At 49.2% G+C, this 27,972-nt stretch overlaps 1 protein-coding gene across 1 annotated transcript; it reads right to left on the minus strand.

The window, feature by feature from the left end:
- Window positions 1–203: 203 nt before the first annotated feature.
- NT5DC2 (5'-nucleotidase domain containing 2) lies at window positions 204–27,860 on the minus strand. Its single transcript, XM_075432338.1, has 14 exons — window positions 27,547–27,860; window positions 19,727–19,911; window positions 18,851–18,925; window positions 16,875–16,930; window positions 15,082–15,175; window positions 12,226–12,354; window positions 8,931–8,991; window positions 8,157–8,259; window positions 7,510–7,611; window positions 5,635–5,716; window positions 1,929–2,015; window positions 1,349–1,489; window positions 1,046–1,110; window positions 204–568 (listed from the first exon to the last, which is right to left on the minus strand). Exons 1-14 carry the CDS (start codon window positions 27,812–27,814, stop codon window positions 307–309), a joined length of 1,710 nt encoding a protein of 569 aa, XP_075288453.1. The 5' UTR covers window positions 27,815–27,860; the 3' UTR covers window positions 204–306.
- Between the last annotated feature and the right edge of the window lie 112 nt (window positions 27,861–27,972).

Here is a 27,972-nt window from a genome sequence, read left to right on the forward strand (position 1 = left end):
TCTGAGCACAGAGCAGGGAGCAGCAGCCTCCGCCCACCAGCACTGGCTCTCCCTCTCACCTGCTCCTTCAGAGACCTCCTGCGGCTCACTCACGGCCCAGAACAAGCCCCCATCCTCTGTCCAGCCTGCAAAGCACCTCAGGGAAAGGGATGGAGCAAGTGAAGGGAAAAAAAAATAATAACCACACCATCTACACACATACGTAAGTGTCAGACGCCCTTTAGTGGTAGACAGAGGTGCTGTGGCCGAGTGGCCCGGCCCCGCGTACAGACTTGTGCTGTGCTGTTGCCGGCAGTACCTGGCCCCTCAGCGGATGTGCACCATCTCCTCCAGGAAGGGGGTTTTCATGCAGCCCGTGCAGAGCTGATCCATCCAGAGTGGAGCCTCGTGCTGCAGAGGGGTGCGCCGGGGGTAGAAGGTGAAATTCACGTCATAGTTCAGCAGACAGCTGATGGAGGCCATGTAGATGTCGGAGAACCGCACCAGCCGTCGAGAGAAGTACGTGGGGTTGTGGAAGGTGCGGAAGATGCTTCCAAACTGGGGGTTGAACAGGTTCTTCGTCAGCGACCTGAGAGAAAAGAGATGGTGCTCTGCAGATGAAAGGCGATGGTCACAGATTCTTCCCCCTCCAATCCCTTAGCCCTGGGCCACCCCACTCCCAGAAGACATTTTGGGATCACCCTCGTACCCAGGCTGCGCTGCAGACCGGTCCCGGTGCAGTCAGACTATGATGAGTAGTCAGTGCACTCTTACTCTTCCTTGTTACCATAGCTGTTACGGGCAGGGACCCGCCAGCAGCGCCAGCAGCTGCAGCAGCAGGCAGCCCATAACCCCCCCACACAGGGGGACACCACCTCCCCCTTTCCACCCTGCTTTCAAACCAGCCCAGGCTGCAGGATGCGCTGCTGCTCCCTTCCCCCAGACAAGTGAGGACCAGAGGCCAACAGCTGCAGCACCACTGTCCCCAAAACAGGTCACGAAACAGATGCAGTGCAGGCCTAGGAGCCCCTGAGAGACCTCCTGAGCGAGGGGGGACAATGCTCACCTGATCTCCTGACGTTCCTTCATCCACTCCAGCAATACTTGCTTTGACTCCGCATCCTGATACATCTGCAAAGACAAGAGCAGAAAGCACCTCGTTGTGTCCGTCAGTCCTGCAGGCCACACCTCAGCTCCCCCCAGTTTCCATGGTAACTCACAAACCCGCGAGTCCACTGCACCGGGAGGAGGATGAGACATTTTTGAGAACACAGGCAGGGTGGTACGTCCCCCCGTTCCCATGCCAAGCCCAAAACGCAGATTCAGAAGGCAGCATATTACCTGTCCTGCTCAGACAGGAGCTCTTTACCTGCATTCTCTCTAGCAGCCCTGTCAGAGCCTGCTGCCAGGTCAGGGAGTGCATGTACTGCTCTGTGTTTATGATCCGAATCTCCGTCTCCAGTTCAGGAACGATGGCTCCAGTCCTCCAGCCGTGACGCAGCATGAGGTCCTAGAGGTCGGCGTGAAAAAACAGACAAGAATTCAACATAAGGACTGAAAGCCAAACACAACCGTGTTTCCTCGAAGCGTGGGCTGTTCCCATTATAGGTTCTCAGGGGACAGGCATCCACAGCCCATGCCAGGTCATGCCAGTAACACCCATCTCCCGGGCACCACCAGCTGTGGAGAAACGCTGGAGTCACACAAACCGCGCTCAAGTTCACAGACCAGCAGATGTTCTTTACCCACAGAAAGTACTTCAGGAGCCCCTTCTCCACTGCTTGATTCTGCGTGACAGCAGAGTGGGGATGCTTATGTGTGCTGTGAAAGCCACAGCTTGCAGAGCACCCAGCACAGCGCACCAGAGACCTGAGCACTTGGAGCAGGGCCCACAGCAGTTGTGCCAGCTCGCTCCCACGTCACTGGAGAGCAGAGACCTTTTCACTTACCGCAAGGTCACTGTACAGATGGTCACCGAAGTAGAGCACCTTGGACCCCCGCCAGCCTGTCAGCCTCAGAAAATCAAAGAGGTTACCCTGCAAGTAAAAGGAGCACAGAGAGAAACGTGGGTACAGGCCAAATGCCTCCAGCCTCACGGCATGGTACAGGGCAGCCAGCTCAGCAGCGCTGTCAGCGCGACTCGACGGGCCACCTGGCCGCATGCAGATGTGAGCCCACTCATGAGACATCACCCTGCTCCCCCCCACCACCACCCAAACCCCGAGGTTTCTGTCCTTCCCCACCTTCGCTCACTTTCTTCCCATGTGACAACCCCCCTGTTCAGCCATCAGCTTTTCTCAGGCTACAGACAAAGGCAGAAACCCTTCCGACCCCAACAGGCAATTAGGGGGAGGTTTGTGCTCTAGGGCACAGCGAGTCAGGAGGACTACATGGACTGAAAAGGCAACAAAAGAAGGCAGTTTAGATGCCAAAAGTGAAAGACACCTAAATTAGAAAAGCCAGAGTGATGGGCACAAAGCACTCCAGGTGTCCCGGGTTTAGAAGTTGTTGGGCTCTGGTGATAATTATTTCATCTCACAGGGTACATCGGAGGTAAGGTGAGCAAGGCTTTCGGAGTCTGGAGCACTTGAGGCTGTTCTCGTCATTGACCCCCATCCCAACCCAAAAGATTAACAACACCCACACATTCACAGGAATTGCTTAACCAAGCCAAAAGCCAGGCCGCCTGGGCAGATTTGCAGCAAAGTAAAACAAACCAAACCCCAAAGCACCAGTGAAAGCACAGCGCAGAGCAGCTTCCAAGGCTTCCCAAACATCCATCCACACACAGAGGAGACTTCAGGGACCCCCATTGCGTCTCCATACAAGTTTTCCACATGAGTCACAGTGGAAACAAAACCCACTAGAAAGGAAGAGGCCCCACCAGCGCCAGCAGACTAGGCTGTGCCAGCACAAGCAGTCAATGCAAACCTACGAGCCACTCGGCAGCAAGCTCTGCAGCCAGTCTACCCAACTGCACCGGCCCGGACAGAGAACGCCCAAACACAAGGCAGCTCCCACCACAGCCTGCAGCCCTGCGTTCGGCCACTGGCAACATGCTGTGTGCGCTGCAAAGGGTGCCCAGAACCAGGGTGCTGGGCCTCCCGTTGCTACAGCGGCACCGGAGCCGCGCAGACTTCTTTTAACAGCCTGGAAACACGGCCAGCCAGACCTCTGCCTTTCTTGGACACAGCATCGCTGCTGCTCGCTTGAGGGTTGCTCAGGAAGCCCCTGGCAGAGCAAGGAAGTGGACCACAGCCTTGGGAGGAGGACAGTCCTTTCGCTGGGCTCCGGCCTCCTCAAACAGCAGTGGACCTGACAACCAGGAAACTTGCGCTTGGAATTCCACTGAGCCACAGACCTGTGAGGTGACCTCCAGGAGCTGGCTGTCCTCCTCCCCCCCCGAGATCACAGACTAGGGGAGGGCTGGGAGTACATACGTGCCACAAACAGAAAACACCACATCTACCACAAAGGAGGGTCCAGAGGGCCATCACTTGAACTTCCCGGTCCCCAGTGCAAAACACCGATCCCTGAGGTCCCATTCGTACGGGATACCCACGGCAAAACCACCATAAGGCCGTGCTTCCTGGGACAGGAACAAGTCAGCTCAGAGGCCTCCAGCAACACCACCAGCACAGCAAGGTCCATGGCCCCTAACACTTGCCAGAAAGCAGCACATTGTGGTACTCCAAGAAACCAAAAATGCTAGGGACAGTGTGGACTACAACCACGATACACACTCTGTCACATCTCAAGAACCACAGTTCTTGAGGCAACAGCCTTCATGCAGTCGGATGAACATCGTGGTGGGGGAGAAATGGAGAGGAGCCCAAAATCCTACCCATCCTTCCTTCCTCCTTCATCATTTCCCTTCCTCAATGCACCATTCACTTGGGCGAGCAACCTGTGGCCACAAGATGTAGGTGGTCAAGAGCAGGACTTAATTCGGCAATAAACCTGATGGCTGAGGTGCACCTTCTCTCCTGCGGCAGCTGCTAACCCACTGGGAAAGTCTGCCCCTGGGAGAGAGCCTTTGTCTGAGCTGTAGTTGCACGTTCCCAGCTCCTAGCTCTTGGCAGAGGATGGGACGCTAGCAGAGCGCTTTGACAGACCCACCAGCCACGCCAGAGGCTTCCCAACAGCACTGCTCAAGGACACGACCTACTTCTCTAACACAGGTCAGGTCTCAGCTACTTGACCGCGACCTCACTAACAGTTTCTTCCCATGGGACTGGACAGCTCACATAACCAAGAACAAACTGTCCTAAAGCCAGAGGCAACGTGCTCTCGGGGGACAGACCAGCTGCAAGGAGAACACCCCAGGGCAGCAAGTTCACCGGAGTAACAGCCCATCTTTCGGACACGCTTGTCCTTCAGGAAGGGGAGAGAGACGGCAGCCAGGCTTTGTACCCTGTTTGATCACCATTGTTTCTCTATTCCCTCCTCCAAAGTCCACCTTTTCCAACCTTATGGAGGACAATTTGGAGTGAAGTGTGGAAGATCTTTGCATACGCAGCAGAGAGCTCTGCCTGCTTACCCTCAGCTACCACACTCTTGGGAGCCCCTCCAGGACAAGTTTCAAGACCAGGACAGCAGAATTGCCAAGGGAAAACTGCACTATCGGCCACACCGGACAATGTCAGAACAGAGATCCTAGGGTCAAGCGTTCACTGTACGCTGGGGCAGGGGGGGGTCTGCTGACCCCGCTGCACACGCAGGGGATGTTTCCCTGCTGCCCCTTGTCACACAAACAGGACAGCTGCAGGGAAAACCTCAGCCTGGCAGAGATAACTCAGCACAGGTCCTCCTGCGCAGAAATACAAGCTCCCAACACCCTAAGTCAACTGGCCCTGCTCTGCCTTTTGCTCCTTGTCCCTGTCCCCCCATCCCTAATGCCAAGCCCAGCTGAGCTGGGTGGAATACATCGCTCCCGTTACACACCTCTCTGCAGCATGATCTACAGGGAGCTGGGCAGGAAACTGCTTCAGAGACACAGACAAAATCTTTTCCTACCAGGCAGCTCTGTTATACCTTCTTTCAGCTCTGCCTCCCCCAGCTGCAGAAAGCTGCGACTGCCAGGAGAGCAGCCTTCTCTACACCTGGCTTGAAGCATCTCTCACCATTCTCGGAGGTCAGTTCATCGCACGCTGACAGGCAACACAGGCCTTGGCAGGGCTTTCCGATATAGGAAAAGACCCTTCCTTCTAATGCTCACATCCCAGGAGAAGCTGGCAGACTTTTCAGAGGCATGTAAATCGCAAGGCAAATCACAAGCATGCCAAGAGAGATGCTGAAAGTGCTGGGAGGGGACAGTGTCCTACCGGGCCAGCAAGGGCTCTCTGCATGTGGACAGAGGGCATCTCTCGCTGCCACCAGCCAGCACAGCACACAGAGCCTAGAGTGTCTTCTTACAAATGCCCTCTGTCACAGGAGCTCTTTCCAAGGACTTCCATTTTTCACTTTTCAAACCTGAAACATCCACAAGTGACCTACAGAAGAACCCCTCCTTTTCCCCCACCCTGACTAAGCAGATTGTCTTGTTTTCCAGTGACTTCCAGGCTTTTCCAGTGACTTTCACAACTGTGAGTGTCTTACAAGTCCCCACCACTTTGGACTCTTGTTTCATAACCCTTATGCACCCACTCACTTTACCTCTTTGTAGATCTTTCCTTTCTCCAGCTGGTTTATTTTGTCCCACTGCAGTGAGCCTTTATCATCCAGTTTTCGAAAAGGTCTGGAAAAAAAGGGAGACGTCAACTTCTTTTGATTTTTGGCAATTGTTACCCAGCAACCACAACATTTGAATAGGAAACCTTGTTTACCTATGTAACAGCCCATTATAAAAGCTCTACGTGAGAAGTGACCTTCTGGGCCTTCTACGCTATTTTCTCAGGGGAAAAGAAAGTCTGAGAGGGAAATATCTTTTCAAAATGCTTTGACTGACTGTAACCATTTCATGCCAATATCCCTAACAACTCTTCCTGCTTTTCAGATACAGAGGAGAGGAAAAAAGTAATAACGATAAAGACTCCCTCTGAAATGCTAAAGCCGAGAAAGCTTTGCCATGAAACACTCTGTGTCCTGTTCCAGTGCGGCTACACCCCAGCACAACAGAGACCGTGGAACATCTTACTAGGATAATGCAGTCTGTGGAGCGGATGGAAAGCAGTCTCTGTGCTGATCTCGGCAGCTGACCCGAGCTGGCTCCTGTTGTTCCTGAGGGCTTGCCTGGTTAACTTCCACTTGGACAGAAGAAACAAACCAAGGCTTAAGTTACTTCACCTCCAAGAACATTCATGCTTGATGGGAACATTGCTTCCTCTCTGGACAGGGGTTCCAAACTGTGATCTCCGGGCTCAAAAGCCTTGGCATGAAGCTGCAAGTAGAGTACAACCTCACCCAGAAGCATTGTATGATTCTGAGCCGCCTTAGGGCGGAAGGAATCCAGCCTCCCACCATGAACACTACAGCCTACCCACACAAGAGGCTCCTCAGCCATGAGTGGTCTCCAGTGCACACCTGCATTTTCCCTCAGAGGAAAAACTCCACAGCTCCCTACAGCTCACCATCAGGAGGTTCCCCTCACCTTGGACATGTGTGCCCTGTCATTCCACTGGCCCACTACATGAGTGGACCCTAGGCATCACGCAGCCATAAGGCTTTATCTCCTGGAGGGCCAGATCATCCTAGCTCTAGGCTACATCTGTAAGACACTTCACCCACATGCCATGAAGAAAACCTTTATGAGGTCAGCACAGTTTATAAAGCCATTTCATAGGTTTACTCCTGTTTATGCTAGTGGCCTGGGAAACAGTGGAGAAAATACATAAAGAGCAAAGAATAGACCTCTCCTTCAAGGGCAGTTATTCCTGGTCAGTCATAAGTTGAGGCAACAAAGCAGACAACTTCCCAAAGCCAATAATCCAAAGAGAAAAGCGAGGACAGCAGCTTGCCTATCAGCCAGTCCCTTGGCAGTTCCTAACTGACCGCAAAACCCAGCCGCCACGTACAAAGGCTTCCAGAGCTGCCAATTACCAAACAGCACGTATCCAGTAACTAAAAAAAAAACCAACAAAACCCCAAACCCAAATCACACAGATATTTGCTGTGGGGAACAGGAAAAGGAAAGATTTTGGCAAACTCTCAAGATCTAGAGCCAAGAAATGGCCAGTTCTCATACACACAATTCCACTCCTCTTTTCTTTCTGAAGATTTAAGTACATTATTACCCCTAAAAATCTAAGTTAAGTCCAAACCTTGACAAAACTGATGCGGCTTAAGACAGCCAATTTTAGAAATGCGCTTTCTGCTTGGCACTACCCATTCTACCCACTTATTCCCAGACTCGTCAGTATTTATCTCCTCAGAGAGTATCTCAGAGGACAGGGGCAGGCTGGATGCCTAGTGGCCCTAGATTACACTTAGAAAACCTCATTTGGAAGGGAAAAGGAGCTGTTCACTCCAGGGAAGGGGGCCCAGAACCTCAGCCCCACGTGCAGCAGTGCAGTACTGCCCCAGGACACGTACTTCCGCCGATCAGTGAAGAAGTTGGGCTTGTCAGCTTGCACAATGACCATGTCGAATAAGTCCCGCCAGTTCTTGCCAACCATGTGTTTCATTCCCTTGTCCCTAAGGGCAAAGGAACAGAAAAGTTAACAGATCCAGTACTCTTTTTCACTCAACACTGCATCTTTACAACAGTCTGTCCTAAATTTACTGTCATTTCAGTAACAGAGAAGAAAGCATAGACATTTGTGACTCCCCCAAGGCTGTGTCATTGCATGGAGTATTGATGTAATGCTTTGACTGTTTCGAGCTGTCCCACCCTTCCTCTTGTAGCATGGGAAGTCTAGAGAAGTCTAGCAAAAGCTGCTAGAGGTAAACCAAGTGGCAGCTTTGTAACGTGGTGGCCAGCCACAGCCTCATATCTTCTTCAAAAAGTGAGAGTCAACGCTGTGGAGAGAGCTGTGGGGTGCAACACTCACCACTACCAGTTCCCAGAAAGCACTCTCATCCTATGGCCACAAACACCACTACCAGTTCCCAGAGAGCACTCTCATCTTAAGGCCACAAAACCCTCTAGCATGCAACGTTCAGGTGCTCACAGGAGAGACCACACCGCACAGCTCTTGCTGTGCCGTGGCGACCCATCCACGTGCGATAACAGTACTCACACAAAACTAAAGGGACTGTTTGTAATGAGGAAGAGTTTCTTCTTATGGTTCACCAGTCGGTTTAGCACAGCATAGATTTCATCCCCATGCAGAATGTATTGTTCTATATTGGAATAAAACAGACATAATCGATCAAAAAATTTTGGCATAAGCCATGACCACATTTCTTTGAAAACAAAAACCAAACCTAGCCCCTATGCCAATAGGGATGCAAATGGCCTGAGTTAGATCCACCTCAGGCAGGCAGGTAGTGAGTGAACCACCACGGTGACAAAATGGCCTTCCTCATCCTCATCAATCCCATCTAGAGGGAAGAGAAAGACTGAGGAACTGAAAAGGCTGGCAAAAAAGAGGGTTGATACCAAACAGTCATATGGGACAGGCACAGCCACTCCAGGCGATGTTGCTACCAGGAGCTGTCTGTCCCCAAATGACCAGGAAGCCTTCCCAGATGGTGCCTTTGCATGTTGACATCATGCCAAGGACTGTCATCCCTTGCTTACAAGCTGAAGAAAAACAGAAACACAAGCAATGAGGTAGCAGTTTCCTCCATTAAGATAGATCCTCCACCTGGCCCTAAATACCACTTCGTTCTTAGTGCCACTCTACCCCTCGCCTGCCTTTAGGCATGCCACAATCAAGTATTTAAATAATTTCTGTGTCCCTCTGACTCCCGCGACTGCGTGTAGGGCCTACACAGTCATCTGACACAGAACACCACATAGTACAAGACACAGCAAGATGGACTTGGCGCCCGAGCTCTATTTAACTCACCCATATCTTTTTCAATCCATTTGTACATCACTCCTTTCACATGTACATCTCTAATAGCATCCTAAAGAAAAAGACAGGGAAAAAGTTTCAGTTTTACATATGGCATTCCTGCCTCCCAGCATGCAAACCTATTGCCACCACTGAGGACCAATACAGCAAAGGCACATCGCCTCTTCTTGCTGAATGAACAAAAGCTACATTAATGCTAAGCAGAGGACCTTGTACGTCAAAGCCCAGCAGCACGCCGAAAAGAAGAACACAGCTCAGCTGCTGCAGTATGAGGGGAGAAACCTTAAAACCTACCCATGAAAGAACAGGTTCCTTCCTGCTCCTGCAAACCAGCACATGTTAACACACAGTTACCAAGGCAATCAAGACTGTGCAACTCCAAAACCATTTACGGCCCCAAAACTGTACTGGCCTAGGCACTAGCTGGCTTTTCTTCCTCCCTATGCCTGTGCAAGCTCTGACCCAAAGGATGGGAGCGTGGCTGAAGCGAACAGCAGCAGAGGCAAGCATCTATGATTCCAAAATGCTCCCCGCTAGCCCAGGAGGACTACGGCTCCCGGCCCTGGATGGCCAGTGGGCACAGGCAGAGCAGAAGCTTCCACGAGGATGGTGAGGGGCTTTTGCCAAAACAGAGCTGCCCACTTTTCAGGAGGGAGGCAAGTTAAAACCGATATCGTCAAGGGCATCCAAATATCCTCTATTTTCCAGGCAAGAGGCAACACATTTTTGGACACACCCAACAGATTCTTCCCAAGTCTCCATCCAGTGGATGCCAGATAAACAAAACCATTTCCAGAGCAGCAACGCATTTTGCAGTGTTTGCACATGCAAACGCTTGTTTTAACAGCACCGTTTTCCTCCTTGACAATTTAGACAGGTAAACAAACACTGCCTTTTCCCAGGACCCTTAAATCCCTGCTACAGTACATGTGCTCCTTTGGGAGATGCCCTTTCAGACTGGATTCCCATGCTCGCTGCTGACATTGCTACAGTGACACCTGCACACAATGCTACACAGTCACCTGGTCTCACGGCAGTGCTGGTGACACCTGCTCATCACCCCAAAAATCATTTCCTTCAAAGCTGGGAGAGAACCAGAATTTACAACTTAGATGGGGGACGATGAAGGAGGAGGCGTTACCTCTTCAAAACAGAGTTTTGGGAGTCTCTGCACCACATGGATTTGAATCGTAAAAAGTCAGAAGTCACATCTCATTCACCAAGAGACTGCGCTATTGGAAAGAAACTGAACAAAAAGCAAACGCGCTAACAAGGAAACAACTTTCTCTTGACCAGCACTGGCGCTAAAAGCAAACAACGCTTTGGACTGGTGTCAAAACTACCTTTGCAGAGGAGAAAGAGATTCCACTGTGCTCCTTCCCCGTACCCTGCCCCCCAAAAAGCAAAAGAATTAAAAAAACCACATTTTGGTAGCCTGAGGTGGTGTCAAACAGGGCTCAAGAACTCCTCCAGAGGAAAGCTGGGGAAACTGTACATTCTAACTCTCAGACACAAAGCGACCAAACTGGAGTGACAGGATGACTTGGTTTACATGCTACTTTCAACCTTTACCACTGTCTCAGGGTCTGCCCTTTTGACTCAGTGCAGTGTCTCTAGGACTCCACCTGCTCCCAAACACACCGCGCTGCAATCAGGATTACCACTAAAAATTACAGAGGAGTGTCAGGTTTAGACAAGTCTCAGCCCACTGTGAGCCTGTGCTGCAATAACAGCTGGGGCTGTGCAAGTCCTCTCGGACACCTGTCTGCATAGGCACAGGAGGAACTCTGTGCTCATGTCCACAAACCATTTCTTTGCACTCACACTCAGGTACTGCAAAGGGATAAGTTTTTCAAAAATGTTTGTTTATCCTCATTGTACAGAAAAAAAGCAAGAACTCTTCTAGTGAGAGCACACAACAGCCCCCAGCTTTCCAGTACAGATTTCAGGCACTGGCACAGATTTTCTGTGGAGCTCTCTTCTCTGCCTGCCTCAGTCATGCCTCAGGAATGAGCACACCCCTCAGCAAAGGATGTGAAGACAAATGCCAGGATTAGCACTCGGGGGTTTTGGGCCTTGAGCACACCATTTGCCCAGTATTTAATATGTATTAGGTTGGGGCAGCCACCCAGCTGCTCTCAAGATTTCAATTAGGAACATGTCCGTTTTGACCACAAAAGAAGGTTCAAGAAGACAGTCTTGACAAAAGGCCCCAGGAGTGAGCTGTACCCCTTCTTCCCATTTTCCCCACCCCAAGAACGAAAACAACTGCAACAACTAACACCCTAGAAACACATAAAAGTCTTGTGGGAAACTGGTAGGCAAGCTCTTATCAAGCACCAACAGAAGGTCAGAACATAAGCCGTAATCCTCGGCTGCAGCTACGCTGACAGGGTGGATCCTTATCACAAAAGAAGTAGCACAGATGTGGAGCTCTATTTCCCTCGCAACAAGACAGAACAGCTTATGTATGGGCTGCTACCAGTGCATGAGCATAAGATTGCAACAAGGCACAAATCAAAAACCCCTCTTCACGGAAAAAGGCATGCAATAAGGCTTGGTTACCAAGGAAGATGCGTTGTCTGTCAACAGAAGTCACCCAGGGCAGCAATCTCAAGTGCTTACATCTTGCCTACAGCATAAACTAAGAAGTCAAACAGTACCCCCGACAATGCTGATAATCCCAGGCAGTCCTCTCAGATGCCAGGAGTTAAGCTGGAGGGGGCACAGTTAGCACCCTGGAGTAACAGGCTCTTGAAAGCTACAGTCACCCACTGGAAAACATCCCTAAAGGGTCAGACAGCTCTGCAGCTGCACAGCAAAGGGCTGGATTCTCAGAGCAGGCAAGGGCAGGTGTTTCACAACAATCGCTGGATAAAGCAAACTGTTTGGTACATGGTCAGATCAAGCCCCTTTGAAAAATGAGATATTAACAGCAAAACATAGAGCTTAAAAGTCTGCAGAACCAGAAAACATTTACACAAGCTTTGTGACATATTTCCCACGTAAGGACCTTCAACTTAACGAGCCTAGGCACTCCTGCAAGAGATAATGTACAGCAACACCAACCCTGTAGGACAGACAGAAACCTAACATGTTCTGAAAACACAGCTTTGAATATTCCCTGGTAATGCTTTAATCTAAAGGGGCAACAACGCTGTCATGTTAGGCCATTCACTAACAGCCCCTTGGGTTTGGGTGCTGCAGAGCTCACCAGTGCTAACAAGCCAAAGAGCTCACAATTCTGATGTGGTATGAGCTATGGGGCAGTCAACATCGTACTTACAGATATATCCTTGTAAAGATGCACCTGATCAAACTCAATGCCATGAGTTATGAAGTAATCAATGACTGATGAGAGCAGCGTCATTTCAGGAAGAGAAAAAATGTCCATAAACTGCTTAAGTGATGGACCCTGGAAAGCAAAAAAATGTAGCAGACACATTAAACAAAAAATACTCGGGGGGGGGGGGGGGGGAATAAAAGCAAAGCCAATAAACAAACTCCTATCACCCAGTACCATCTGGAAGACATTCCTGGCTAACAAAAACACTAATGTGGAAAGTCCCAGCCACTCAGCAAGTACTCTTCTCTCCTCAACCAAAATACTAACCCAATGTATTAACACTTGACAAGAGAGAAGCTTCCCCTTCACAGAAACCGGTAAACAAACCATCATTAACACCATGGGGTGGAGGCGGAGGAAGCGGGCAGTCAGTCCTAGACACTAGCTGTTATTTCAACCCCATGCCCTTTGCTTCCCACCTGGCCTCTTGGCATTAATACAGATGCCCGCAGACAAGGCTCTGCTACAGAAGCAGCTATGGCCATCACGCCAACCAGCAGTTTGTCAGTGCCTGCCTGCCCCTGAGTCGCTACAGAAAGCCCGGAGTGCGCACAAAGAAGAAGAAAAAGATCTCCAGCCCACCCAGCAGTCAGGTGGAAGTGGACAACTAAACCTTGGCCGAGGAATAACTCACCTTGCATTAGGCAAGGTTGCAGCTCTCCCATACGTTTGCTATTTTTGTTTACTATCAATCACAAACCTATCAGCACGTTGACAGCCACCTTTGGCTCCAGAGAGGCCTTCCAGTAAAATCGAGCTTGTTTATGCGGTATGTACCACCTGCGCAGAGGACTATGGTGAGCCCCACTGGTAAGCTGAAGCTGGAATCAATTTTTTCATCTTTCATCGCTGAAGTGCCAGATCAGCCAAGGGAACAGTTACTAAGGTCCTCTACGTGAAAAGCAGTTTGGGAAGTGCACGGACCTCCCAAGGAACTGAGTCACCAGAGGTGCCCTGGCAATCCAGTTGCATCATGCCTGTGCCTGTGAGCTTTGAGCAATCCGTGACTGACAGCCGCCAAGTCGCAACTCTCTAGGATAATAGTGGTCCACATCAGAAGGCACTTATTATAGCTATGTGAAAGATAGACATGAAAGCAGCACCTGAAAGATCACAGAAGGTACACGTGGTGGAAGCTGATGGAGCGCACATGCTGCCTGATGACAAACCTGTGTCCCTGTCCTGTCAGGATGTAACAACAGTAACATCTCCCGTTTAGTCTGGTCTTGTATGGGTAGCACAAGAGACTCGCACTCTGCTTGCAGCACTGCTGTCCAAAGGCAGTATTGGGACAGCACAAATTGGGGTCAGGAAGGAAGATGCAGAAGGGCAAAGGAATGACAAACAGAATTTTGTTTGAGGTCTGTTACCAAAAAATGCTGCGATCAACAGCTATGTTGGTGTGCTGAGGGTTATACAATTTCTATCCAGCCAGCCAGCCAGCACAGGACAATGTGACCCAACGCAGAAGAGAGCGCAAAGAACACCCTCTGGTTTGGGCCACACATTGCACACAGCTGTGCTGCTTAGCAATGCTTGCTGAATCCTTTCAACAGACATTTGTCCATTTTGATGTGTGGTTGCCAAAAGAACATTTCTCCCACTAGCACAACCAAAATTTCCTGAAAACAGCCTCCACCTTTTCTCCTGTTCAGGGATTCAGGGAAAGCAGCAGGAGGGACACAGACAGGCAGTTCCTACTGAAATCACTAGGTATGGGATGTAGCAGAGCGCAGAAGAGCGATGACCTGTCTCACCAAGACCTTAAGCACAGAGGAGACAGTTCAATGTTCAGTGTTAACAGCAAAGACTTATCTTGTAGGTTGTCAACTCTGATTTCATTTGCGTGCCTTATGTCATCATCCTACAAGGCAAGTCCAGCCTCCCCCCCTCCCTTTAGATGCCTCAGCTTCCTTATAGCAGACATACTGACACAAGTCCGGATGAAAACTGGACCATAGTTCTAGAAAGAATGCTACATATGCTTTTTCCACAACACCCATAAGCTCCCCTCTGTCATTACAGGCCAGCACTAGTCCTGCCAGCGAAAGCCACACTAATTGCATTGTCTAACCCTGGGCAAGATCTGTGCCTGCCTCCTGCAGGTGCTGGGATGCTGGCAGGTGTCCACACACTCCTGCCAACAGAGGATCAAGAAAACCCTTAAGGGAGAATTACATACTTCAGCTATGTCAGTCCCACTTGCCTTGTTGCCTGGAATCCCTGACCTAGCAGACCTTCCTGTTACCCATACAGGTGGCGACATCAGCACAGCAGACTAAAAAGGACAAGGTCAAAGATGCCAACCCTATGAATAGTATCCACTGAGTGGGTCTGAAGAGGTGTGGAGGGGGGATCCCCTTCATGAAGGAAAAAACCCAACCCAAAACCAAAGAGAGAAAGGCACTGCAAGCACCCTGCTGCTACACACACCTACCCCCTCCCACAAAGCTCACTGCAAACACCATCACTGCAGGCTGCCCTGGGAGCCTGGGAGCTAGATTTGGCCACAGAACAAGCAGGGAACATCTCCCTGTCAGGCTCCAAAGCCGTTCAGCTCTAGCCCAACAGCCCGGGTGTTCAGGAAAGCTTCATAGATGGCTTTCACATGCTAAACTGCTAAATAACCTCTGGGGCAAATTCCCACTACAACAAAACCACACCGTGCAGCTCACCAGGAGACTGAGCCTTTTGGAGTCCAGGGAAGGCTGGAGTCATTTACATGCTCACACAATTCACTCTGTTTTCCTAGCTGTTAAAAGAGCTGCTGCCTCACAGCAGTAAAGGGCTTAATACCTTGCCATAGAAGTCACTCATCTGGTACAGGGGGATGTGCTGCGTACCACCGTAGAGTTCGATTACCTCTTCGTCAGGCACTGGTTTGAGCCCTCTAGACAGAAAACAACAGTAATAGTTTGTCAATAATCACCAGTCTGCACAGAGCTACACATTGCAGAGAAAGAAAAGACAGACAGGCTCCTTTCTAAAACTCACACATTTCTCTTGCACAAAAGAGAGCGCCAGAAAGCCTGACAGCTCCATGGTTTCTTAAGACTCACATAAAATCTTTCCCGAGACATTCTTCAGATACCTTGTTTGCTCCTTCAAGTTAATTGAGGGGCTGTACCCACATTCCAGCAGAGTTCAGACAGCGGCTTCTCTCTGTATGCTGTCAATCTGCTAACAGGACTGCCGCACCAAATCGGTCCCACGCCTGACTTGGGCCGCACTGGGTAACTGTAGTTTTGGAGCGGTTGCTTCCACGAAGTGTGTCACCGTTAAATGCAAAGGTGTAGGAAAAGACCTTTCTGAAAACGGCATTTCCTTCCTATTCAGTTTTCCTAAGCAAAACAAGTTCTTAGCTAAGACTGTTCAACAGAGACTGCTGTTTCTCCCCAAAACACCGCAGTCACAGGTATGGCTATGAGCTGTTCACCGTTCATGAACATCAGATTATCTGACTGCTGCAGGCTTTGCCTCTTGCACAATTTTTGATGGCTGTTTACTTAAGCAGTCAGCAACTTTCTCCTCTCCTATTCAATCAAGGTAAGGCCTCTGAGAAGTCAAAAGTTGCCTCAGTTTTGCTCAAAAGCAAAGGACAGTTTAGGAAAAGGACACTCCAAGAAGGGCAGTTACAAAAGGACACTAGGGAAAAAGAAGTTTAAATGTGTTCTTGCTAAAAGTCTCTTTATGAAGCTGAAGTGAAATATGGGGCAGTACCAACCCCCTTTTCCCATCCCCCAAAAGGTAGCACTCAAATAAGCCAATTCTGTCTGATTATGAAACTCCCTTCTTAATATTCTTAGTGTTTACTGTAACTGAAGCTTAACAGCAAAAGGGCAGAGTTCAAGAAGAAGAAAACATTGGCTTCCATGCTCCAGAAACACAATACAGATTTACAGGAGCTTTGGTACTGACATCTACGAATTACTACTTCTTACGCACCGATCCCACTCTATTTTGTGGCAAGGTTTTCCCTCAGTCTCCAGTCTGACAACTTTTTGGAGAAAAGTTTGCTCTGCACTGTTTCAGCCAGTTATTCCAAAGCACACCCAGCTCTCCTTGGAGAGCAACAGAAGGAAGGAAAAATAGGACAACCTAGGCCTTAAACTAAGCCCAGATTCTGACGTGTCATTACTTTATTGACACGTCTGCACTGCTTTAAGATTTTATTGCACATCCAGACCACTCTTCTCGTAGCTTTGTGACAAGGCACAGCACACCACTGCTGGGATACGCTCCTGCCTGGAGAAGACAGACGTGTATGTGGACCACATATGGAGGGGTCCTTTCCTGGTTGCACTGTTTGCTCACAGATGTTAATCCAGGCACGCTACAGCTGCAACTCAGACACCACGTGGAGTACGTGACCAGATATGCCATTCACCACTACAAAAAGCTCCAGGTCTTCCCACCCACACTTGGCTTTAAATGCTTGAGAAAAATAACTCCCTGCAATTATATGCCAGGTAAGATTCTGGAGCAAGTGCAAACAGGATAAACCAGATGAGACTGAGCATACACTCAGATTTAGTAATCCAACTTTGCATATGTGGGCATTTAGAAAATGATTTTCAGCATTGACAGACCTATATGCCGTCCCCAGCTGGACATAATGGAAAGCATCGATCTTCATCAGAAGACTCTGTGATAAGGGATAGATATTTACTGTTAGAATTGGGTAGGTTTACACTAAAACCTTATTTAAGTTTGAAGTTCCACACAAATGACATTTAGAAAATAAAATTCAATATAAACATCCCACATGTACATACTTCAGGCTGCATTTACTCTACAGACACTTTTACACACACTTATCCATACTGTGACTTTTTATTGGCCTCTCTGGCAAAGCCTATATTTCTATGAGCTGAAATACCACTGTCTGTTACACCCCAAAGTTTGCAGACAGGGATGCAGTTGAAAAACGGAGAGAACAATGTTTCTGTGCCTCAAGACAGTCTCTTCTTATCTCCCTTCCAAAAGCAGACACATCCCAAAAGAGCTTTGTGTGCACAAGAGATCTGTTTCTCCTCACATTTATCTTATGCAGAACTAAGTGGGCAAGTTTTGGCTTAGAGTGCAGCTGCGCCCAGTCATTTTCTTTACACAAGAGCTCTCCCCTCCACCGCTTCTCCCCCTCCCCAATAGACATTTAATCACAGGCGTTCAGGAGCACACTGGGCTGGTAACGTTAGAGCCTTCTTTGCATTTTTTTGTATCAGACTCCCCTATTCATGAGTCATCCATCATTGTGAAGCTGTAACACAAGTTCTCAGGGCATGGAAAGCAGCCTCTCACTAAACCTGCATCACTCTCCAACTCGGGTAAGGACACAGCATCAAACTGTTTGTGCCGTTTCTACCACAGTGCAAGGTAATTGATTCCGCAGAGCATCCAGAGCCTTCAGGCACCTTCTTTTATCACGATACCGTATCAGTGCGGCTTGTTACACCATGGGCAGACCTCCCACTAGCTTGTGAGGAGTGCAGGCAAATATGCTGAAAGATCTACTTACGCACTACCCAGTTTTTTTATGGGTTTTGCAAACTCTCATCCTGAGAAACGAGAGTTCTCACTGTCTACTCACTCAAAGGGCGCTTCGCTTGGCTAGGCTAGTCGCCTCTGTGTTCCTCTGATTACTAGCCAGAGATTTCAGCGGAGAAACTTTGGTATCTCACAGATTTACTTTTCACTTTGTAAAGTGAGAGGCATGAGCGATCTGCTGCCATGCTGTCACCTCAGCTAGGACAAAAGACACAGGAAAACTCCATATAGTTTTCTTCCTCATTGTCTTTTTTTTTTTTTTTCACCGCTGGAGAACAGCACACACACTCCAGCCTGTACTGCCCACTTCCCTGAATTTGGTCAAGGCTCAACATAAGAAAGCTACTAAAGTGAAGCAACTCTCTCTGCTGTGCTCCCACCTGACCGCCCGGCTGCAGCAGCCAGCATTACATCCCTGGGCATCAGGCTTTCAGGAATCCGTCCAAAGTACCAAAAAGGGTTGAAGCTAACGCTTGCACTTCGCCTGCCCGTGCCTCTAAGAAGCATGCATCTCAAGTAGCATGGTTCTTTTTCCAAGCAGTCCTATTATTCGGGGTGGGGGGTGGGGAGGGCTTCCTAAAGCATTCTCCTAACAACTCCTTCCTATTATTAGAGGAAGACAGAATGCCCCTGCTCCTGGCAAGTACTTGTAGATGCAGGAATGAGGCTTTTTGTTCAAATTTCCCGAAGGACACAAATGACCACACAAACAAGCTGAGTTTTCTATTAATTAGCTTGCAGAATTAACTGACTTTTAAATTGGTGAGGCTGTTTACCAGAGGCCTTTGCGAGAATGTCCCATTCTGCTGAGGCTACGCAGACACAAAAGACACCTTTCCCCTTGGAAGGTTTATAAGCAAGACGACCCCACGCAATGAAAAGCACAGCCACCAGGACTATGTATTTCACTGATGGTTTGGTGATCGATGTTATTGTAAGCAATGAGAGAAAGTATTTCCACTAAAAACATAATGCAATGGAAGACAAAGCCCAGGAGACTGAACTTTGTACAGCTTACCTTTTGTACATCATAGTGAAGTCCACGTATGGCAAACCCTGGGATGTAGTCATACTTCCCAAGACCTTCTGGATACTGGGAGACAGACAGCAACATCATCAGAGGCATAAGCACCTGCTTATCAACAAAACTATTTCACATGTTGTGCTGGCTTAGTCCTACTAGTTGTCTCACCCCAGGCATAAATCGACCAAGGAACAGGAGCACTTCATTTTGCCCCTTCAAAAAGGTAAGTGGATGAGTGGAGAAAGACCTAAAGCATCAGGATCCCCAAAACTACTGTCTCTCATGTAAGGGACACTAGTGAAAACGTTAACAGATTCACTCATGCAAAGAGGACGCTTCTAGTAAGCTCCATTCAACCCATATATTTGGTAAAGCAATGGCACTGCAGAGCTCCTCTAAAAAGAAAGATATGACGAGAAGAAAATGCACAGACTGGTCACCTATCGTAAACAGGGTGTCCATTCATGGACATGCTCTACAGCATCATCCACATTGCGTTGCACGTGTCAAGCCCTGTACGGCATCAGTGTTCGCCCACCGTTCATGTTCATCCACCGCATGCACCTCGAACCAGCAATTCTATAGGCATTATTTCCAGTTAGGTAACACAGACTAGACCTTTCTAGACTAAAGTTCCTGCTCCATATTTATAAAACCTCACGAATACAGAGCGTGGTAAATTGTCTCAAAGGAAATTAATTCCATGTACAAACAAAACTTTCTGCAATCAAAGATTGTGAAACATGAAATTCATCTCAATAAAACAAGTAATTGACACATGTACACAATGTCGCATTTTGCAAGGACGTTTGGGGCATCACAAAGACAAGAGTAAGATTAATTGAGTGGAAATTCTTCGCACATCATTACCTTGAATTGTTCTACTAGGATGTCTCTGGCAGTGTTGAAAATCATAGAGTGTAGTAAATTAGAATATTGTGCTAATGTGTAATCATAGTCAAAGCCATATATCTCAACATCTCCCAGGCTGATCTCGTTGTTAGCGTAGATAGCGGCCGGGTTGAGGAGATTGCAGACTCCTGGTGGAAGGAGATCTAAGGGAAGGGAAAGGGGAGAGGTTAGAGAAACTGAGAGGATCACAGTGATTCCAGCTTTTCATTCTGGACCTGACAGTGGCTGGGAGTACTCCACAGCAGCAGCAAAGAAGCACGGTGCTGCTGTCAAAGGCTGCGGCCGTTAACCCACTCAAATAATCCTCCCCGTGAAAAAACACACTGTGAAACCTCTGGCTGCGTCTGGTGACAATGCTAACCACTTTCACAGCAAGACTGACCTTTTGCGTCAGGAAGCCGCAAAACAATGTCCTCGGGTCTCTGGCCTACATCAAGCAAAGCAGACCCAAGATTTTGAAGTGTCAAATTTCTAGCTCACAGCAGCTATGTTTTCAGCACACTCACTAATGTGAAAGGTAGCTGCAATGTATCATCAGAAAAACAGGCGTCCCTCACTTAAAACTTGAGCAAGACAAACAGGCTAACTCTCCTCTTTGAGAAATCCAGATTATTTCAAATTAGAGATTTTGAGGTTTACCTTTTGGCACTTTTGTTTCTCACAGAAGCAGCCAGACTTCACAGAGCAATCCTGCAGATACCGTTAGGGCTTTTTTTATTATTATTAATGGGCAGGATAAAACAAGGTTTTGTAAAAACACCAACAAAATGTAAAAAAAAAAAAAAAAACCCAACACATTAAGCTCTGCTCTTGGAGCATGTAATGCAGATAGCACCGAATTATCTGCTTTCCTCTGATAAACAGTTGTGGAAACAGCTCAGTCCTTGCGTGTGGTTTGTCACTTCAAAACAGGGATACTGCCCAAGATGCTTGTGAATAACACTCGGCTCCCCCGACCAGTGGGAAAACGGGGGTTAAATGACCTAGCAGCCTGAACTACCTGTGTATCCTTTTTCAGAGCAGAGAGCTCTAGCTGCACGACAATGGAGAGACAGGAACCGACCCTCCCCAGGCTTCCCGCTCCACCAGAGCTGTCCATTGCAAGATGAGAAGGAGTAATAAAAATAGTTCCCTGTAGAAGGTTGCCTAGTCACATCCACAATGGGGTACAGAGAGGAGGAGACATTTCCTCCCCCCTCCAAAGACGGGTAATTTTCTCTTTGAATGACTGGAAAAGTGCAGACATTTTCCAGATCCTACACAGCATCAGTGGGTAGGACTTTTTTTTTCCCTTCCTACCTGAACTTTTGGGTTTTAGCAAGAACCCCTGTGCCGGTTCTTTAGTGCTTCCTTGCTACAAAACCAAGTTTCATCTGAATCTAGAACAAAAAAAATATTATTAGAAAGAGATACAATCCATTCCCAGTAAAGACTCTGTCTAGAATGATTACAGAATTTAGATAAGAGTCCAAAGCACATTTGCAAGCACTAATACAAAGAGGTGATCACAGAGGATTCAGATACATCATAATACTTATTTTTCGGGGAAGAGACGCATTACAAAACATACCAACCCTCTCTCCTAGCTGACTTTCTTTTGGCCTTCAAATGCAATTCACCAGATCAACTAGAGAGGAATTACAAGCAAAGAAAGTAGTATTTTAAGGCAGGAGGGCTGACTTACTGGCTGCACCGTGAGAACAAGAGCCCTCTGTCAGTGACACTGCTGGTGGCAAAGTTCCTGGAAGCGGCTGAAGAGAGTGGACACCATCAGAGTACTTTCCACTGGGATTTCAAGAGATGGGAAACGTAAATAGGATTTGGATGATCACAGCTTTCATCCTCTTACCATAAATGCTCCCTGCACCATAACCAAACAGAGCTCCACTTCCTGTCCCCACCTCCAGACACCTTGGGGGAAGATCTTTTTTGAAGCATACACTGGGATTTGCAGGGCGTTTTTTTTCTTCCTCCCAAGCAGTGCTTTCCTCTCCTAATGAGAGCACTTTTTTTTTTTTCTTCCACAAGCGCATCCCACTTGCTGCTACCGTATCCCTATAGAGAGGTCAAGCTCTTCCAGCATTCACCATTTGCTAACAGATTTATGACAATGCATTTTGATTGTCTGAGAGCAGTGCAAAATACCATTGCCTGGACCTCACCTCTCCTTTACAGCAGACATGAGTCCCATCTAGATTCAACAACATATGCCATCCACAACTCTTGAGAAAACACGATCAGGAAAAGCTAAGGGAGCTGTATGATCTTGTAAGAATGGAATGGTCGTCTGAGATTCGCCAAGCACATGAAGCCAGTCTTATCTGTGATCAGAAGCATAACCAGTAACTGTGCCACAGTATGATTTACGAAGTATATTTAGACCCACTGGATGAAGTCATACTCCTCCCTGCCAGCCTTCAACGTACAGAGCCTCTCTGCTGTTCTCTGACAGCCTCCTGCCCAGATCATTTTACCCCACTCAGACATTTTGTCACTAACTGGCACAGCATGTTCTCTCTTACCTCATAAGGCCCAAGAAAAGACACATACACCAGCCAAAACGCTTTATCACCCTTGCCTCACACACAGCGTGTTCCCTACGCACACTTCCTCGAGCACCGCACATCTCCTTGCTGTGTTTCCTATCACACATCATCACCACCAAACCAACTCACAGCAGCTTGCTGACAGCTTGCTCTTTCCACGCCATCATCCTCCATCTTAAATCTGCGGTAGTTTCAAAGTCACTGATCTCCTAGAGAGAAGGAAAAAGCTCTGGGTTTCAGTCCGCAGACTCATGCTGCACATTTTGCTTAGTGTGTATGTCCACTTGCAGCATCCTCCTCCACAGAGCAGTGGGTGTCAGTCTCCTCTTTACGCTCGTGCAGTCTCTGCGCGTTCAAACTACTGCAGGGAAGAGAGTGAACCTGGGCGCACATGCAAGATGGATGTCTGTATGAGAGCCCAAACATGCCTGGCTTACTGAGAAGAAGTTTGGGGTTTTTTGTTTGTTTTGCTTTTTTGTGTTGTTGTTGTTTATATTTTTGGTTTGGTTTTTTTTAAGATAATCACCTGGGTGGTTACAAATTCTGAGTGTTTAATCAAGTCCTGGGTGGCAGAGTTGGGCTCTGCTGCTTTGCTGACGTTCAGCACTTCATCTGCCAGGTATCTTTGTCTCAGCTGGCGTGGCAATTGTGGAGTCAAAACAAACAGACGACACCCTCCAGAAGCCCATGCAGATGCCATTTTTCAAGAACGATAGCGTTTACTTTTCCTCTGCCAAGATACTGAAACAGATTGCTGGACAGATATGATAAACTACAGCAAGAAAAAAATAAAATGAAAACCAGTTTTGGTTATTAAAAAAAGAACAATAATCCCAACTGCTCTTTCCCTCTGCGTCCTAACTGGAAAGGGAGACAATAACACAGTTAGTCATAGTCTACTCAGCACTTCACCCAGGAAGTATGATCTAAGGGAGAACCAGCATGCGTACATCTGAGGACAGTGGGGAAAAAGCAGATCTTGCAATTGATACAAACCCCTGGAATCTGCACACTTGCACAATTTGCTCCGGTTTGCAACTCTGACGGTTTTAAAGGAAGTGTCTGCATATCTGTGCTACATGGTGAAACTCAGCAACAAAGGCGGACTGCAAGAAAGGGTGTTTGATCTCATGCATTTTTTACACCTGGGTGTAAATGCAAGGTAAACACACACCATCTCCCTCATTGTACCACTACGAGGCCCAGAACAACTGCTTAGATCGGAATATCTTCATGACAGCACAAGTGCCTCTTTCCAGGCAAGAGCCCCCATTGTTAGAAAGCAGTATCACTCGATCCCCAGCGCGCCAGCAGAGATGGAAACAAAAGCAGGTAATTAACTACGAGCAGCGGTTAGAGACGCCAAGACACCATATGGCCCCTGCTGATGTGAAAAACGCTGCGGCTGGGAGGTGCCAAGCACATCCCGTGCATTTCTGGGCTCCTGGGGGTACTGACAGCCTCACGCAGGACATGCTCCTTGTGCCTGAGCACGTTAGTGAAGAATAATACATTAAAAAGGCAGCTTGCACCCCTCTCACACCCTTTGTACTCCTACAGGTCCAGCACAGCAAACATCTGCGCCAATTTCTTTGTAAGACTGGCAAGGAAAAGAACGATACTGAAAAGCAGATGGCCACCATCCTCCACGTTCTGCATGAATCAAACAGTTCCCTTTGCTCACGCTGACTTGCTTTCTAAAGATAAACTGCCAGCTTCCCTCCCTTCCAAGTATCTCTTTATCCTGTTGAAGTGTTGATTTTAGCATTCCCACAAAGCGCTCCAACCAGCCATAGTAGATGCCTCTACCAAGAGGGTAGGGAGAGGGAAATACTACTTACAGAACATTAAATGATAGAGGAACCATGATAAGAGCGTGTTGAAAATTACTCTGGAGCACAGTGTTGAACGTATGCCATTATGCCTAAATATTTTTAGATTTCTCGCCAATGAAATCCATATGAACTAAAAGCAATATTAAAAAATACTGTTTCATTCCAAAACAACATTTTTCATATACACAAAGGCACTAGAGAAATGCTGCTATAAGAGTTCTTTACAAGGAAGATCGTTCACATTTAGGAAAGCAGAAGTGGGAAGTTAACATAACTGATCGCACTTCCAGTTCGGGGTGCCGATTGTCACTCGGTTCCCAGTCCAAGCCCAATCTGTAGGTGCCACAGCTCGTGAAACCTCCCTCAGCGATTTGCAGGGCATTTATTATCGCAGCACCAGGCTTGTTCCCTGGTTTGGCAAAGACTGAGGCCCTTGCATCTTTGTGCCAGTGCGAGATTAACGACCCATGCAGAATCAAAATGTGCCAGATTGCAAAAACCACCTCTGCACCACACGAAAATCACCATGCAATGATCACACAGGAGCGTCGTATTCTCTCCCATTCCCAAATGCGATGGGCACATGTTGCTGACTGCAGCTTGCGTTATTCAGATGCAAAGGTATCTCTTGATCCACATAAACTAAACAGAGCGAAGACTCTCTCGCTCCGAGAGACACCTCCGAACCACACCTCAGCGTTACCAATGCCTAACCAAGTTCTTGCTATCTGCAAACTTGTCTCTATTCTCAGCGGTTCTCACGTTTAACTCTGCTTGTCATGCAGAGGCAAGAAGTTAATAGTTATTTTAAAGGTTCCTTAAGAAAGCTGGTTTATTGGAGCCACGTTTACAAGTCTGAAAGATCTAGGAAAAACCATACACACTTGCTTCCAGTCAAATCCTCACTTGCTTGTCAGTTCCACTGAGTTTCAGGGCTCGATGTTTCCTAGAGTGCAGGACTTCGGGCATGGCCTACTGAGAGAGCATGTCAGTCTCCCTTGACACTTCAGATGCCATCAAACCAGAATACAGCAAGTCTTGCTCAACACCACCCCCATGACAAATGCAATTATACTTTTCCTTCTGGCAGAGAAAAAAGCACAAAGTGGAAGCACTATTCTGAAATTCTGACAGGTAATGGAATTTGGTCTTAAGAGTCAAAGTTGCAAGAGGTAGGGGGGAATAACGAAGAGAATGGCTTCTCCTGAGCCAACTCTAAGGGGAGATTTTACTTCAGCAGCTATGCTGTGCCCTCATTCGTATCACCACAGCCAAACCTGGCAGAACACAGATGTGTGTTTCTACAAAGCTGAGAACCTCCACCGCCTGGGCTCTGGCCACCAAACTGGTACCACCACTGAGCTTCACTGCACGGAAGCTCTTGCCCTGCGCATCCTGCCCTGTCCAACTCGGTCAGCATTTCTCACTGGAATCCCCTCTGTGCAAAAATGCAGCATTGCTCTATAAATCAAGCCCTAAGCAAGGCCTGGTTTGAAGTCACATAATAAAGTCTCCTGGCAGAGACCTGCTCCAAAACCAATAACTGACAATATAGGACAAAGGACTTCACGAAGGTGGCATTTCAGAGAAGGAAGGAGAAGCAGGCTCCACAGGATTCCTCTCAAACTCAGTGCTGATGAGTATTGAGACGTGACGACGTTTTCAAACCCATAACCCAACCACAGGCATTCACTTTTACATCAAAGCTAGAAATCAAGAACAAAGGAACAGACTGATGCCTCTTTTTGCACGAGTCAGTTCAGCTGTTAAAGCAGCAATTTAAACCAACCTGGACCAACTTTGTTTATGCCTCTTCTTGACAAGACTTGAAAAACAGCACAGTCTTGAAATTTAGGTCTGGGGAGCTATTCTTTAAACAAACAAGCGCCTTCTTATTCAACATGTCTAACAGTTACCTGAAGGTTTGTAAAGAGGCTGCTCTGTAATGCACGGGCTACTTCACCTCACTTCATTTTGCATTGAGCCCTGCAGATCAGCTCTCCATCTCCAGTAATAACTGTATCTCTTGCATCCCAGCGGAGTGTAACTACATGAATGCAAACGTCCCAGTCTGTCACACAGTAAAGTGAGCATTTTCCCACGGGACCATGGCACAGCCTATTAACCTACCTGCCTTTATGGTTTCAATACCACTACGGAAAAGAAAAAATGCTTTTGAGGATATGACGGTCCAAACACCACTACAGCTCTTGCAAGCTGGAATTTCTTTCAAGCGGTGGGGCTAAAACCCCAGCTCAGCCTTGGCGCAGGGCCTTAACGCGAAGCTCTGGTCCTCTGTCGGCACCCTGCGCTGCCTTCAGCGGCTCAGGCCAAGGAGCTCACGCCCTGCGAAAGCTGGAACGCAGCAGGCCAACACCCAACGGATCAGCGGCCAATTCCTTTACATCTGTGCATCGTGAAGGGCTTCAGATTTTATGTCAAATCTCAGGTACTGGGAGGTGGGGGAGGAAGGAATGACAGAACTTGTCAATCTTGGAACAGTGAAACAGTTCTTCCAGGCGCCTGTGGCTGGCTACCTTCCTTCTCCAAGCCCTCAGATAAACCAAAGCTAATGGAGCGCTATTTAACTGCGGGTACAAAGCCACGCTTCCTAGCTCTCTTACAGTGCATACCTTCAGCGCTCCAAGAATCAAGAAACCGGCAGGAAATAGTTCCCTGCCCTTATGCCACAAAAGCTATTTTTTCACATTTTTGGGAGAGTTTAATACCGTGGAGGTTTGCCGCTGCCAAAAAGACAACAATCCCGCTTTACACGTGGACAGACTTGGTGAGTGGCACGAGTTTTCTCCTTGCTTAGCAAGATTTCGGTGTCCCCGATGGAGCCAGGTAGCTTCTCGGCCAGGGGAGCAGACGCACGCGAGCAAAAGGCGTTTCGCACCCCTGAGGCAAACCGCGCTCGGGCTCAGGGGACACACCAGCAGCTGCAGCACCAGCTGTCCGGGCGGCGAGGCAGCAGCTGGACCCCGGCCTCCCCCCCCCAGCCGGCAGGGCCATTGCCGGGGCCCGACCCCCGCTCCGCACGCCAGCCGATGAGGAGTCGGGGTCAACGCAGCGAGCCTCGCGCTGGGACGGCTCGCCGTGCCGGTACCCGCGCTGCGGGGCTGGGGGTGCGGCTGCCCACGCAGCCCAGCCGGGGGCTGTTCCCCCGGGCAAGGGCAGGGCGGAGAGGGGGAGACCGGGGCCAGACCCCAGCAGAAACAGCACGGTGCCGGCGGGCCCCGGAGGCGTACGGACGGCACGGCCAGCGAGGCGGCTCCCGACCCTCCGACGGCAACAGGCGCGTCCCGGTCCCGCGGGTCGGGCACCGCGATGGGGGGGGGGGGGGGGGGGGGGAAGCGGGAGGCAGGACCCGGCGCAGCCCGGAGGCGGCCCTTACCGTAGACCAGCTTCTTCATCTCGTGGTACCTGGCCCACAGGTAGGTCTTGGTGTCGGCTCCCTCAGCCGGGAGGGGCTGGCTGCCCGCCGCGGGGCCGGGCTCGGCGCCGCGCCGCGCTCTGCCGGGGGCCGCGCCGTGGTGGTCCCGGGGCTGCCCGTGCCCGCCGTCCCCGGGGCAGTGGCTGGCTCTGGGGCGGCAGCCCCGGCAGGAGACGGCCGCGGCGAGGAGGCGGGGGGCCGCGCCGCCGCATCTCCTCAGCGCCGCCATAGTCCCGCCGGACGCCGCGGCCTCGCGGCAGCCCCGCGCGCGACCCCGCTCCCCTCCGCGCTCCGGCGCGCGGCGGCACCCGTCGGGCGGCCAATCCCCACCGCGCGGAGCGAGGGGTCCGGCCCGCGCCGCGCCACGCCACGCCTCGCCACGCCCCG

The sequence above is a fragment of the Opisthocomus hoazin genome, chromosome 11 (assembly GCF_030867145.1).
Source record: "Opisthocomus hoazin isolate bOpiHoa1 chromosome 11, bOpiHoa1.hap1, whole genome shotgun sequence".
In the NCBI taxonomy this organism is placed as follows: domain Eukaryota; kingdom Metazoa; phylum Chordata; class Aves; order Opisthocomiformes; family Opisthocomidae; genus Opisthocomus; species Opisthocomus hoazin.

Bases quoted from the DNA above. Each gene is read 5' to 3' on its own strand.
- NT5DC2 (XM_075432338.1), bottom strand. From the start codon at position 27,814: ATGGCGGCGCTGAGGAGATGCGGCGGCGCGGCCCCCCGCCTCCTCGCC. The intron at 18,926-19,726 runs GTAATGATGTGC...TCTGTCTCCCAG, and splicing joins TCCTAGTAGAACAATTCAAG to TATCCAGAAGGTCTTGGGAA. The intron at 1,490-1,928 runs GTAAGTGAAAAG...GCCGACCTCTAG, and splicing joins ATCTGTACAGTGACCTTGCG to GACCTCATGCTGCGTCACGG.